A 13,874-nucleotide genomic window follows, 5' to 3' on the forward strand; every position below is an offset into this window, starting at 1 on the left:
AAATGCTGCTGCTGTGATCTTGGGGATGCCAGCCTGGTGGCTCTTCCTTTTTAACTTATGACTCACTTGGTGATTCTGACATTAGTTGTGGATCCTCTTCGCCAGAAAAGTGTCCTGAATGCAATCATGTTTACAACTTGGGCGAGTTCAGCGTCACTGGCAGAGCATCTCAAGACCCCTGGTTAAAACCTAGTTCAAACTCATGCAGGCTCAGAGGAAGCTGAGGCCCACTCTGACTTACAGAAGCTGAGGTGAAACCTGCGTCTCCCAGTTCCCGGCACTGCTCCATCCCTCACATCACTGCCCGCTGCTCTGGGAAGCATGTGTACAGAGGGTCTGCGTATACTGGGAAGTACTCACGCTCAGGTATCTCTGACCTTCTCTACTCCACGCGGCTCAGTCACTCCAGGACCTAGACTGAAAACCTCCTGGCCTGGGTCGTTCGACTAATCAGTATATATTCCATCAGGTGGAGCAAGGCAAGATGGCAAAGATGCATGGCAAAGGAGAGGGTGGGTGAACACCTGTTTCTTTCTCTCAAGCAGCGCAAACGGAACATGCTCACCTGTTCCCTGCCACATCCAGGACGTGAAGCTCTGTGGCCTGTGACACCTCAGCAGGGATCCGGGTCAGTCTGTTGTCCCGCATGCAGAACACAGTGAGGCTGCAACACCCACCGATCTGCAACAGGAAAGAAAACACAACTTGTTTCCAGATTGATTTTTTGGGGGGGGAAATGGTGGTGGGCCTGTTTATCAAATGGCATGAAAAGGATGCATAAAGTTATACCACATGATTTGAAGTCTCTAATGACCAACTATGCTTAATTTAAATCATACAAAGTAGAATAGTCCAATGTGTTCATAAAAATCTCTGCATAACACTAGACACACATGTTCTAAATTAAAACAAGAAAATAAACGATATAGTCCAAAAATTTCATTCTGGAAAGGAGTCATTTTCTATTGCTATCTAATACAACCACATCTTTTAAATACATTCACCAAGCACACAGGTCCAGACAAGTATTTTGTGGTCATATGGAAATACCAGGATTCTAGGTTTCAAAAGTTAGGCCAATCACACACACACACACACACACCTTTGAAGATCTGTCCATCCCATTAACTTCAGTGCTCTCAGCTTTTCAGTTTATTTAAAACAGTGGGAGGTCATCCGACAGATGAAGCAGTACATTAATTCCCACCATACAACTTTTAATAGCTTCCATTCACAATTTAGTTTGGTAATTTCATTTTCCTTTGACCAATGGAATTCAATAATATTTTTAGCCAATAGTGAATTTGGTAAATACACACATTAATCTCCTCAGCTACGACTTGCTGATAAAAGCATAAGCCAATATCTACATCCACACCAAATTTGATTATCACTTCCTTTTTTTTTTTAAGCAAGCAATTCAAAGACAATTGAGCTTCATATAATTGGTCTTCAACGAAGACTATAAACACAAAAGAATTCAGTGATGCTCCCAAACAAATTGGCTGTGGTCTCTACTGTCAGGAAAGCTGCACCACGGGGGTGAGAAAATAACTGGATCCCAGACGCACCCTCGGCAGTACTCCCTGTGCTCCCCAATGCCTCCTGTGCTCCTCCTCACCCAGAGCAGGGCTCAGAATGGCTCACGAAGGGACCCACTGATGACGCTCTGACACGGGAAAGCACTCCAGAGCCTCCACTTGAGGGGGGGAGCCGAGACTTGACTAGATCTCCAAGGATATCTGATATAGCTTCTGACCTTTTCTATTTATGGGTTTAGTATATGTACACATCTTAAACAGCAGGATGCACACTTACGAAATTACCACATAACTAGCTTCATGCACAATCTTATTATTACATCTTCCTTTTGGAGTTAATGTAAAGATTTTGAAATAATATCTTTAACCACAATTTTTAACTATATGGATGTAAAAGAAAAACAAACATAAGAAAACATGGACTAACATTTGTCTCTGATCACCTGGAGAACACCCAGGTATGCAGAAGGCTTCGCAGCATTCACATCTCCCATCCTAGCAAAACTGGTTTACTTCCTGTCATCTAAGATATACCTTATATTTTTGGTTCAACTACTTCTTATGGAAGTGTCCTTCCTTTTGTTTCAAAACATTACCAATCATCCAAAATCAGGCTTAACATCCTCCACTGTTTCTGGGACCCGCTGGTCTACACTGACACATTGCTCTCTGCATTTTTTTCATAATTCGGGTCTATACCAACCATCTGACAGGTCCTTTACTGAGCTACTGTTTACATATAATCAGGGTGTTTGGCCAATATAGTACCTATCCCATCTTCTCACCTGTGAAGACTATCTACCTACCAACATTTCTCATGTAGGAATGTTTATACACTTATATTTATTAATTTACCTACCAGGGAGAGGCTGCTACTTAAAGTTATTATCTGCAGCTACGTGTAGCAATTTTTTCTAGCAAGAACCACTGTGTTCTCTCTTATAATTTATGAATATAGAGCCCCAGTGTCGTGTCCTACAGGGATCTTTTGTGGGGCCAGGCACTCCTCTCCTCCTTGATGAAGGCAATCATCAGTTTCACTTGGGTGCCCAGGAACATCATGGAAGGAAAGAAATCAAAACCCTGAATCTTTTGAGGATCGACATGAGTAGATTCTTCCTGATAAAGTCAGATGATCCCAACAAAAATCTATTCATGGGAAGGAATACTCAAGGTTCTCATGGAAGGGACCCCCCACACACACCCCTTTTGTAGAGGGGTATCTGCACTAGAGTCTGGGCTCAGTGGGGGGACTGCAGCCATAAGGCGGCCTTGCAGGTCAGCACGTGGCTGAGGCTGGACACCCCTCTGCCCTGCATGCTCCTCCAGGGAAGCAGAGCAGCTATCAGTTATTCTCCTACATGGCCCTCCTGATGGGACAAGAAGCTCCTGGCGGGGATGTAGAGACAAGACCACATTGTGATTTGGGGCACTTTGTCATGAAGCTGTCCACTGGCCCAGCCACCTATAGAATATCTGTTTTGGGGCCCTACTATATCTATGAACATTTTCAATTTGTATCACGTACATATACATTATTCATATCAATCAAAAGTTAATTAATTGATTAAACTGATCGGAGAGGGTCTAAAAGTTGTAGGAGCAATAAAAGTTCTGGACAAGTGAACATTCTTTAAGTGTGTGGGGAGGAGTAATGTGAGCCCCCGAGGCCTGTGTGAGATGTCTACTGTTTACAGTCTCCTTCTTTTTCCTTTTCCTTCCCCTCTCTAATCTCACACCCATTAGAGATGTCAAAGGGTGGAAAGCAATTGCATTCAAGAGCCTCCTAGGCACTCTGGGTTGTCAGGGCAGGCGACCTCCAGACCTCCATTGTCTATGGTGTTTGGAAAACAAAGCCAACAAAGGGCGAGTGTTGCTGCTGAATGCTGGGATGCCTTCATCACTTGCCAAGGCACAGGCTGTCCCAGGCAAACATCCACGCAAACAGAGCCCTCTTTCCAAATCAGCCAGGAAGGGATGGAGCAAACTTCTGGCTTTTAGGAAAGATTATTAGGCAGCCCGAACCGTAAATCAAAAGACAATGCTTTATAGATGGCAGAGGAGTGCGGTGCGTTGGAGGGAGTTTATGCTTTGAGATCACACAGACCTGGGTGAGAATTCAGGCTCGATCATGTTTTGTGAGTTTGACTGTATTACTTTAACCAAAAGTAACAATAAGGATTAAACTAAATGAAACCATGAATATAATTTAGCACCTATCATAGAGCCTGTCTACTGCTACTGCTGCCAAGTAAATGTAATAGCTATTGTTTTTCAAAGAAGGGAAACTCCAATGAGAAGAGAAACATCCAAATGAGAAGTGCAGTCACCATGGAGTGCCTACTACACTGGGCCTGCTCTGATGCTAGCGAGCTCTTCCCTGGACCCACCTGAACTTCTTAAAATTCTGTCTCCTTACAATGTCTCACAATGATATTTTATGTCAATAAAAGTGAAGAGGTGACTTGAGCTCAGTAGTACATTATTCATATCATTCAGATGTGCTTCTGCTTTCTCTTTGGACTTCAAGAAGCACAGTTTACAGGTTTCTTAAAGTGGCCATCTAGATAAAATGTCCCTATCACTTAGAAATCTGGGAAGCAGAGTCACTGTTTAAGTAACTTGTCACCAGTCATGTAGGAAGCTGATATTTTTAAACCTTCCTTAAACCAAATAACACCTTTCCAGAAGACAAGGGGTTGCACCTGGATCTTTTGAGGGTCACAGAATATAACTGAGAATCCTTGTTTAGCTGTTTTGTGTCTCAAGTCAAGGTGATACTGTCCTTACCTATTTGTCACTAATCTAATCCATCTTAAGGAGATGGGACCTGCAGGCTATTAAGCAAACCTTTGGTCAGGTCAACTTTCACTAAGTTTTAATTGCCTCCGGGTTACATTACCCTAGAGAAGATAATGAGATGGATTCAACGATTCAAAAAGAAAGCCTACCTTTGTCTGCCTATATCCCACTTTTGAATCCCTGTATTAAGTATAAAGGTGCTTTCATTTCTTTTAGTAGCTTCCTTTTGATATTATTTGTAGCAGAACTGAACCCACATTTCATTGGCAAAAACGAAAATGTACAATAAGCAAAATCTGGTCAAAATACAATTTGAAGAGAAATATTATGATGTGTCATTTCAGAAACCAAAGACTATTTTTTTGCCCCACTATCATCTATGGCATATTATTCAAATGTCCACTATTTCATAAATGTTTTGGAAACCACGTTGGCTTTGGGGCTCTGAATTATTGGGCCTCTGACATTGAAATATCCACTAAGAGCTATGGCATTCTTCTTTCCTAGTGATAAAGTAATTTATGTTGACTGAAAAATAAAAACCTTATACACGCACACACACACAAGAACAAGGAGAAAATAACTGAAGTCGCATCCGACTACAAAGGGATAATCAGTATTTAACAATTTGAGGGACAATCTTTCAGTATTATTGCCATGCATTTGATTCTGCACATACACTTCAACAAAATTAGGACCAACACTAGGCCCTTCAGCACCTTTGTTTCCATATGACATCAAGAAAGTTTGCCCATGTCATCACACTTCTAAAAAGATTTTTACTGACCACATAATTATCTCCTTCTACAGATGTATCTCAGATGACGTAACAAATCACTCTGATTAGACACTGCCAGTTAGTGCTACCATTTCTTGCTGTGTGATCTTGGGCAAGTTACTTAACCCCTGTGTCTTAGTTTCACAACTTGTTACGTAGGGATAACGATTTACCTACACCTCACAGAACTATTGTGAAAATTAGATAAGAATAAGCATGAAAGCTAACAGTGCCTGGCACATGTTAGCTGCCTCTCTACAAGGTTGGCCTGGTGCCTGGCACATGTTAGCTGCCCCTATATGTACTGTGAGAAATATTCTTGTGCACACTCTTGGTGTATATCCATAATTTTTTTCTCAGGATAAAAGTCCTAGAAGTGGAACTGCAGAAGCCATAATAATTTATACTTTCATAATAATATGCACTTTCCTATACCCTTGCCAAAATGTGGTATCATTATTATTTTTTTTTTTAATCTTGAAAATCTGATAGGTCAAAATGCTTCCACTAACATTTCTGTGCATACTAATGGAGCTAATTTTTTTTTTTTATATTTACGGCCATTTCTATTTTTTCTTCTATGAATCGCTTACTGATTCTTGTGAAGGGGAGAATTCTTTGCTTTCGTTTTTGTCCACTTTCCATAGTGGAAAAATCTTTTTCTCAATGATATGAAAGATTTTCTAATAAAGTAAGGCGAGACCTTATTCATCTGTAATGTTGTAAATGTCCCACTGCCTCCAGGCTGTCTGTAACTTCTTAAAGATCAGAAATCTAATTTTTACATAGGCAAATCCATCAACTTTTCTTTTATGATTTATTTCCTCTTTAAGTTTAGGAATGCTTTCTCTATTTTGGAATCCAATGGTCAACTATATTTTATTCTAGTATTTTTCAGGTTTGATAGTATCTTTTATTTATCAATAAATCATTTAGAATATGATGGGAACATTCTAAATTATTCACTGAAATAATTTTAAATTGTAATAATAAGAATACCTGACCACCACAGACATTTCTGAATATCACAATAACATTTATGGGTAATTAATGTAGACAGATTGCCTGATAAAGAAAGGCTCTGTCCAACAATCTGCAAATCCTACCTGTCTCAGGTAGGACAGGTGTGACATATTTAGGGTCATGACTATTTTGACCTAATGCAGACAAAAGACTGGGGTCTAAACTTGGAAATATGCTCAATCTCTTCCATCCAGAAACTTTATGGACCAGGCTATTTAAAGTGAAGATCTGTTTGGGGAATATTATGAAGTTGCTGGCTGCCCTTATCATACTCATGATCATACATACACCAACTCCCTGTCAGATAACACAGCCTTCGTTCCTCCCTCTACCAAAAATATGAGAGTTTTAGGGAACCTCCTATTCCCAGAAGCATACATACTTAAGCAACAGGATGAGAAAAGATACAAATAAGTTGCTTGAAAAATCAGAAGCATGCCACATGTAGCAAATCAAGCAAATCTAGCCTTTCCATTAGAGATGGAATAGTGCCAATAAACCAGGATTTAGTGAAGACAGATGAGCCGCCAGGTTATGCCTATGAGAGTTTCTGAAGAACTTAAAATGTAATTCACAGAAAAGCATTCTCTTATGAGAAAATAATCTGAACAAATCTGACGTAACAAATAAAGTTCCAGGCCATGCAGTCATTAAAAAAAATGAATTTAGAGGAAAATGTCCAACATTTTACAATGAAGTACACACAGAGCAGTCAGCTGATTTGAATCTTCATGCATTTACAAAGCAAATGGAAGGCAGAGATGCAACTGTGGTCTGAACCATACTTACAGGATAGCAAGTTTACCTGACTTTTCTAAATTTCCAAGCAGCTAACAATTAAGAAAACAAGAGACATTCATTGATTTGCAAATGTTTACTACGAATAACACCACAAAACACAAACAAACTGTTATTGTGACCCACACAGTACAAACATTTTCCCCTCAAGCATTTGGAAAAAAAGCAAATAAATGCTGCTATAGACTAAGAAGCTGTGCTATAAAACTGACAATATACAATATTATCACATTGAAGAAAAGACAAAAACTAGGAAGAACTACACAGCACAGCAGGCCAATGGCAATTAATACAACTAAGGCTTTTGGGCATATAAAATGAATTAGTCAGCATTTCTGTTTAGATATGTCATTCGTGCAACTCAAGAGAAAGTAATAAAGATTTGAAAGAAAATAATCCAACCAGGCAAGTGCAGGATTTGATCAAATGGTATCAAGTTTGGAGACAGAGCAAGTGCACACATGTGGTCACTGTGGCATAAGCCTCCCCCTTCCCCCCGACACTAGCACGCACACACAGGGTCACAGGGCCTAGCACACTCAGCGCACAGACTCATGGCATGATGGTGCAGCCCAGACCAACATGACGCAGTTCGAGGTCAGGAGGCCCTTGGTGGCTTGGCTGCTCAGCCCCAATGGTCAGAGGCAAGCACTCAGCCATTTCTGCGGGCTACCCCGCTGTGACCTGCAGCGGAATTGGAGACACATGCTCAGTGCACCTCTGACTCTGGGGCTGAGTATGTGGGCAGGAGTGAAGGTGTGCTGCAAAGATCCAGTTCCTGATACATTCTCTGCTGTATCCGGCAGCTGAGGGATAGGCACAGACCTCATTCCTGCATCAAATTCTCGATGCCAGAAAACCAATGATAATTTCTCAGAAAGTAGATAAAACCTGATAGCTAACTAAAATGCTTTGAAGCTAGAAATACTTTCACTTTTCAAATCATGAAAAGCTGTCTCTAGTAAATGCATGCAGACACACAGCATGCATTAGGCATAACTCTCTAAAAGAAACAAGGAGTACAGGTTTCATTCTCTTAAAGTGAACAGAGAACTGAGGCTAACATAATGCTGAGTCCTATAAAAATAAAATTCTAAAGCTCTTGTCTAGAATGTGTTCGAGAGAAAAATCAAAAGAAAGGGAGAAGGAAGTGGGAGGTGGGGTGAAACTGGGGACTAACATTATACTGAAAAGTGCTCTCTTTGGCATTCACATTGAAATATTCCTAAAATATAACAATTTTCTAAAATGCCCAAACTAAAGATAACCTGACCTTTCTTTACCTAAGTAAGATCCTGCCACACCTCAAGGTCACATAGATGAAAAGGTTGGGCTGAGTCAGTGTCAGCTGAGGGGCCAAGTTACTCTCGGCCAGTGAAGAGCCGTGAGCTGGCTGTGGGAGACACATCTTTGCAGCCCAGTTCTAGACCCCCAGCTATGTGAGCCCTAGCAAGAAAAGCTGCTTGCTGACCTGTTTCCTCCTCTGTGAAATGAGGAAACCCCATGACCTTCAGAGCGGAGTGAGGACTCAGAGTTAACACATGAAAGCTGCTAGTCCAGCGGGGGCCTTAAGGAAGAAAGTCATAAATCTTTCTACCTCTCGGTGCCTGTGTTTGCATCTGATCTGTCGTCACCCATGTGCATGTTCTATCCCACAGGGGTACGATTAATGTGCAGAATGATGCTTAGCTCTGTATTCTGATTTATCACTTAGAGACTGGAACCACATGTTTTCATTGGCAGAATCTCTTAGTTGTGCCCCAATTAGGCTGAGATGGAGACTTCAGAGAGCCGGGAACAGTTTTATTTGGATGCCAGTGTTCAGGCTGAGGATGTGTCAGAATATGGTCACATTTACAATGAATGTCCTCGTGCTTCCGTTCAGGGACGCTGGCCGTCTAACCCAGGGAGCAGACTGGGACACGGAGGGCAGGGCACCGAGATGAGGAAAGGAGGGAAGAAATCAGGCCAAGTTCAGGCACCCTGAGACGTACACCAGGAAAATAAGAGCTCCTCAAGCTCTGGCTGGTTAGATGGCAGCTCAGAAATTATTCCAAGGATGTTGAAAACTGTCAAAACAGAGAAATACAAAGGAAACTGCACCTGGCCGGTGACCGCATCACACAATCCCACACCTTGCTATGCGAGGCCTTGCCGAAGGGAAAGGGAATCACCAACATTGATGAAGAGAAAAACGGTGGCTTAAGCTTAATTTTAGACTCTGTTGTTAATTTAAAAAGTCAAGCTCAACACTGCCCATTTCCAATCACATCCTCCTACTTCCTAGTAGACTAAGCCTTCTTTTAAACAACACACCAGACGCCTCCTTGTTTGTCATGCTATGGGCTTCCTTCTCGTTCTGAGCATTTTCACCTCCCGGGCAGAACGTCACAGCCTCTAAGTCCGCACACCACTCTCCACAATGGGCAGCGACCGTCCACTTTCTCCTGCTTGGAGCACCAACAAGAAAAAGTCCTGAAAACCCAGCTGTCGCTTCCCATTTGCCTTCCTCTGTGTGGGTGGCTTGGCATGAGCCCTGTCCAAGGGTCATCTCTGCCCAGGAACAACGTGGCAGCAAGACCCATTTTTATCATTCCAATGGCTTATGGGGCAGTTTAACTTCACATTAAATTCAATCAAACCCGAAGTCATCCCCTTCCTCTGCCAAACCCCCAAATCACCATGGTGTCACTGTTCACTGTCAGCCAAGGCCGCAGCCTCGGTCTCTCTCTTCCACCCACTCTCCTCAGCGTCACTGACGATCACTCTTTGATAGAATTCCTCCAACCATGTCTATACTCACGGACGAGAGTTCACGCATTTAAAAAGCACCACATAAGTCTTTTTAAAGTATTTGACATTTTTGATCCCTTCTGTGTTATTATAATTTCTTTGTAATTATTATCTTATTATTTTTTTTAGCACATACCTCTTTTGGTAAAGACACTAATTTATTTCTGTCTGCATTCAAGTTGCTCAGCTTCTTAAGTTTCCCAATGCTCTTAGGTAAGGTCTGTTAAAATAACATTTTTATTATTAACTTAACACATATTTTAACATGGCACAGTAAAACAGAGCTTTTCAAAGACTTGTAATCTCATCAAGGGACATAAGTAAGCATTCTTCCTAAGTATCAGATATTTGTGAATTTCACTTGGGGATGTGGACTTAGATATTTTGCATTTTGGCTGGGAAGAGAAAAACACCCAATAAAGAGGTAATGAAGGCTTTTCAACTCAAATGAGAGTTTAATTATCTTCAAGATTCACCCCTACCCTGTGTGCACCTTCAAGAACCACACTGATGTGATCGCGTTGCTGTCTAAGAAGCCTCAGTGCTGGGGCAGGTGACCCGAGTGCTGAGCAGAGGTGCCGTGACCCCAGGGAAGAGAGAAGGTGTAATGGCCGCTGTGTGGAGCACTGAATCCTACAGGATGGGCGGGGGCGGTCTTCAACATTCCAAAGGAATCTGAGGGTAAATGTTATTTTTATTTATTTATGTTTAATGTTATTTTTAAAATTATTATGGCCTGGTTGGTGTGGCTCAGGGGTCAAGTGTTGACCTAGGAACCAGGAAGTCAGTTTGATTCCCAGTCGGGGCACATGCCCGGGTTTCGGGCTCGATCTCCCGTGGGGGGCATGCAGGAGGCAGCCAATCAATGATTCTCTCCCATCATTGATGGTTCTATCTCTCTCTCCCTCTCCATTCCTCTCTGAATTTAATAAAAATACATATTTTTAAGAAACTGTTATGATTACTATTTTTAAGCCTAAAACCACAAACCAGGGCAGGAAAGTTTGGTCACTCCCCCCACGCCTGCCTGAGGAATCGGCTTGCACTGCCTGAGGAGATGCAGCCCCTCTCCTGCTGATTCCGTCTTTGGTCAACTCTTGCTGTTCTTTGTTGCTCTTTTCACCAAAAGACCATTACTTACTCTCTTATGGAGGAGGAGGAGGAGAGGGAGGAGGAGGAGGAGGAAGAGGAGGAGGAGGAAGAGGAGGAGGAGAAGAAGAAAGAGAATGAAAAGCAGAGTTAAAAATAAAGTGACAAAATGAAAACAGGAAAAGGGGAAATGTAGGAAAGTAAACTGAAGAAAACAATAGCGGCTAAAAGATTACTAAAAAAGGAGAAAAGGGAGATGAAGTGATAGATGGAGGACTGATGAAAACAAAGGCAGCAGCAGGAAGTGAGAAGGCAACTGAGATTTGCTGTCACCCTGCTGACCTGCCCCCGCAGGTGGTGCATGCCAAAGCCTGTGCCCAGGTAGGACGGGAAGCCTGGTCCAAGTGCGGGATGCTTGCAGGCACCTCCACCCTCTATTTCTAGGATGGGGTGAGCTCACATCAAAGCCCAGCAGATAGCACTCTCCGGCCCCCCCCCCGAAAAAGCCTTCCTCCCCCAGTCGCACGAGATTTTCCTGGCCAGCCACCATTTCCTGCCCATCTCTCCCACTCCTCCCTTTGCTACAGAATCCAGAGAGAGCAATGTTTCCTCTGAGGCCCCTGGCCCCCACGGCAGCGGCACGTCCACCAACAGTGCTGATCCCTGCCCCTCACTGGTGTGAGTGCGGTCCCTGTACTGGGAGCACCACAGTGGCACACACATCTGACAGGGGGTGGAAACACCACTTTGCTCACTTACGCAGATTAAAAACCAGTCATCTTCGTGTCATGTATTTGCTTCTTCGAAAGTCCCTTTTTTGTGTGTAACATAAGGAAATTTCCATTTAGTGCACCCAAGTTACAAATAAGTAGACTCCACCCTGATAAGTTTTATAAATACCCATTTGAATGCGTAAACCACACTCACCAGCAGTCGGTTTTCTGTGAGAACCAATTCAGTGAGGCTCTCACAGTCCCCAATTGTGTCAGGCAACTGTGTTAGTCTGTTCTGATCCACCTTCAAGATCGACAGCTTCTTTAGTTTTCCTGAAAAATTATTAAACTCATTAGGAACAATTGTTTTCCTAATCATCATTTGGTATTTCCTATCTGCTGTTCTTTCTTGTTATAGTTATTCATTTTTTCCTCACCCAGCTTTTCACATTATGAAATTACATCATTCTCATTCAGATCACTAAAGGTTGGGAGTTAAAACAATTTGCTCAGAACATCAAAAAGTCAGCAATTAGAAGCCAATCATTTTAAAAGTCACTACCTAAAAGTATCATATCAAAGCCAGAAAATTTAAAGAAAATTAAACAGCTGGCTCTTAATGTATCTTTTAAAACAGGAGACAGGCTTTTATCTTATTCCAAAAATCCTCCTACTAATAACAAAGAAAACTAAAGTGCAGTTTATTCCATCACTTATGACTGAGCATGACTTAGTGAAGATCCCTATATTGTAGTATTTCCATACATGCAGAATGAGATGGTCACCTTTGACAAGTGCCATGAAAGACCGAGTCCACCATGGAAAAGAAGAATCTGTTTACTGCAGCCTCCTCGGGTTCCCACTGAGTGAAGAAAATCCCAAGTCATTCAGATTCTCATTCTCAACTACCACTCAGAGGACTTTGCCCACGGAGCAGATGTCCTCTGCTATCTACTAAGAGTGGTTGGCATGATTAACCTTCCCCGGGAAAACCAGAAAGCAGCTTCTATCTTAGGAGAGACATCAAGCTGGAGAAAGGGAAATGTCGAAAAGATTAGCTTGCCTTGGGTGGCCTTACAGGGCAACGCAGAACTAACCTCCTTGAGCTCTTTATTTAGCACCACCAGCCATAATTACCGCTGTCCCAGAGGGTTCTAAGCAACTGTGAACCCTGTCCTGTCAGGAGGCAGGCACACTGGCGTTCTCCACAGGGCACACTGTATTCCACACTTGACACATCTAGCCCCAACAGAGGAGCATCTCCAACAGTCAGACTGACGAGTGGTCTTGCAGCCTCCCCTGGAATATTTCCAGTGACAGGGTGCTCACTTCTTCACTACGCAGCCCAGACTACCTTGTACAAATATCTCTCTTAAAGCCTTTCTTATCAAGTTGAGATTCATGGTCCTTGACTTTTCCCATTTGAACTGGAAGATATAATACATCTCCCCCTCCTCCATGAGAGCCTTTCAAATGCTTGAAACTAGCCACCTCGCGCCCCTATTTCTTCCTATTACAGGCACTAAAACACCGCCAGCTCCTACAACTGCTTTCAGTTGCCATATATGATTCTCCGTGAACATTTCTACCTCGTGAACATTTCTACCTCGAGTCAAAATCCCCAAAAGGCAATGTCTATATGGTGGCTGAGCTGCTGTCACCTTCATCCTGACCAAACCCCAGGAAGGAAGCAGTCCTCTGCCATACAGCTTCTCTTACTGAAAGTTTCAGAAAACTCCCTTTGATGTTTTGAATAAAAGTGTAATGAAGGTCAAAGACAGAAATCCTATGACAGCTATATGGTTAAATGTAGCTTCTTACAATTGCTTTGGATGGTGGGGCTGCTAGTCCACATCTGTGTATACCTTCTCTGTTTGCATTTATCTTCTCAAACTTAAATGAATTCCTTTATGCTAAAGGAAATGTCTGGACTAATTGTTTAAAAAGAAACAGCACAGAATGGTTAATGTAAAGGATTATTCTCAATGTCTCAGAAAAGGCTCAACTCCAGTGCACCATGCCAGCTTGAGCAGCCCTTCTCCAGGTTATGCAATAGGGTCAAAGTTACTTTCTCCTCAACTATTGAGAAGGCTCAATTAGAAATTTCTTAATGAAGGCTCATATGCCTGAAACACATTCAGTAGGCTAATCCCTACTGAAGTCATTGAGACAAGGTGTGGATGAAGTAGATATGAGTCAACAATTTTAAGAAATAAAACCTCTAATTGCTACCAAACCAAGGTGAAGGAAATACTTTCCTATAGAGAAACTTAAATTGTATTATTTTTGCATTCCTTCTTAAAAAACAAACAAGGAAACTAAAGGAACCACATCCCC

The 13,874-nt window shown here is 42.2% G+C and overlaps 1 protein-coding gene across 3 annotated transcripts in view; it reads right to left on the reverse strand.

The window, feature by feature from the left end:
• The window catches only part of LRRC1 (leucine rich repeat containing 1), a 142,975-nt gene that overhangs the window by 11,961 nt on the left and 117,140 nt on the right, over positions 1 to 13,874 (reverse strand). For 2 of the 3 annotated variants that reach the window (XM_070418388.1, XM_070418387.1), the window contains 3 exons: positions 11,752 to 11,870; positions 9,872 to 9,955; positions 566 to 681 (listed from right to left, as the gene is read on the reverse strand). In XM_070418388.1, the coding sequence (XP_070274489.1) occupies positions 566 to 681; positions 9,872 to 9,955; positions 11,752 to 11,870 (319 nt within the window). The remainder of the gene's footprint in view (positions 1 to 565; positions 682 to 9,871; positions 9,956 to 11,751; positions 11,871 to 13,874) is intronic. The other variant, XM_070418390.1, reaches the window with a different exon arrangement.

The sequence above is a fragment of the Myotis yumanensis genome, unplaced genomic scaffold, assembly GCF_028538775.1.
Source record: "Myotis yumanensis isolate MYYU_CA2020_CCGP unplaced genomic scaffold, mMyoYum1.0.hap1 SCAF_6, whole genome shotgun sequence".
Taxonomy (NCBI): Eukaryota; Metazoa; Chordata; class Mammalia; order Chiroptera; family Vespertilionidae; genus Myotis; species Myotis yumanensis.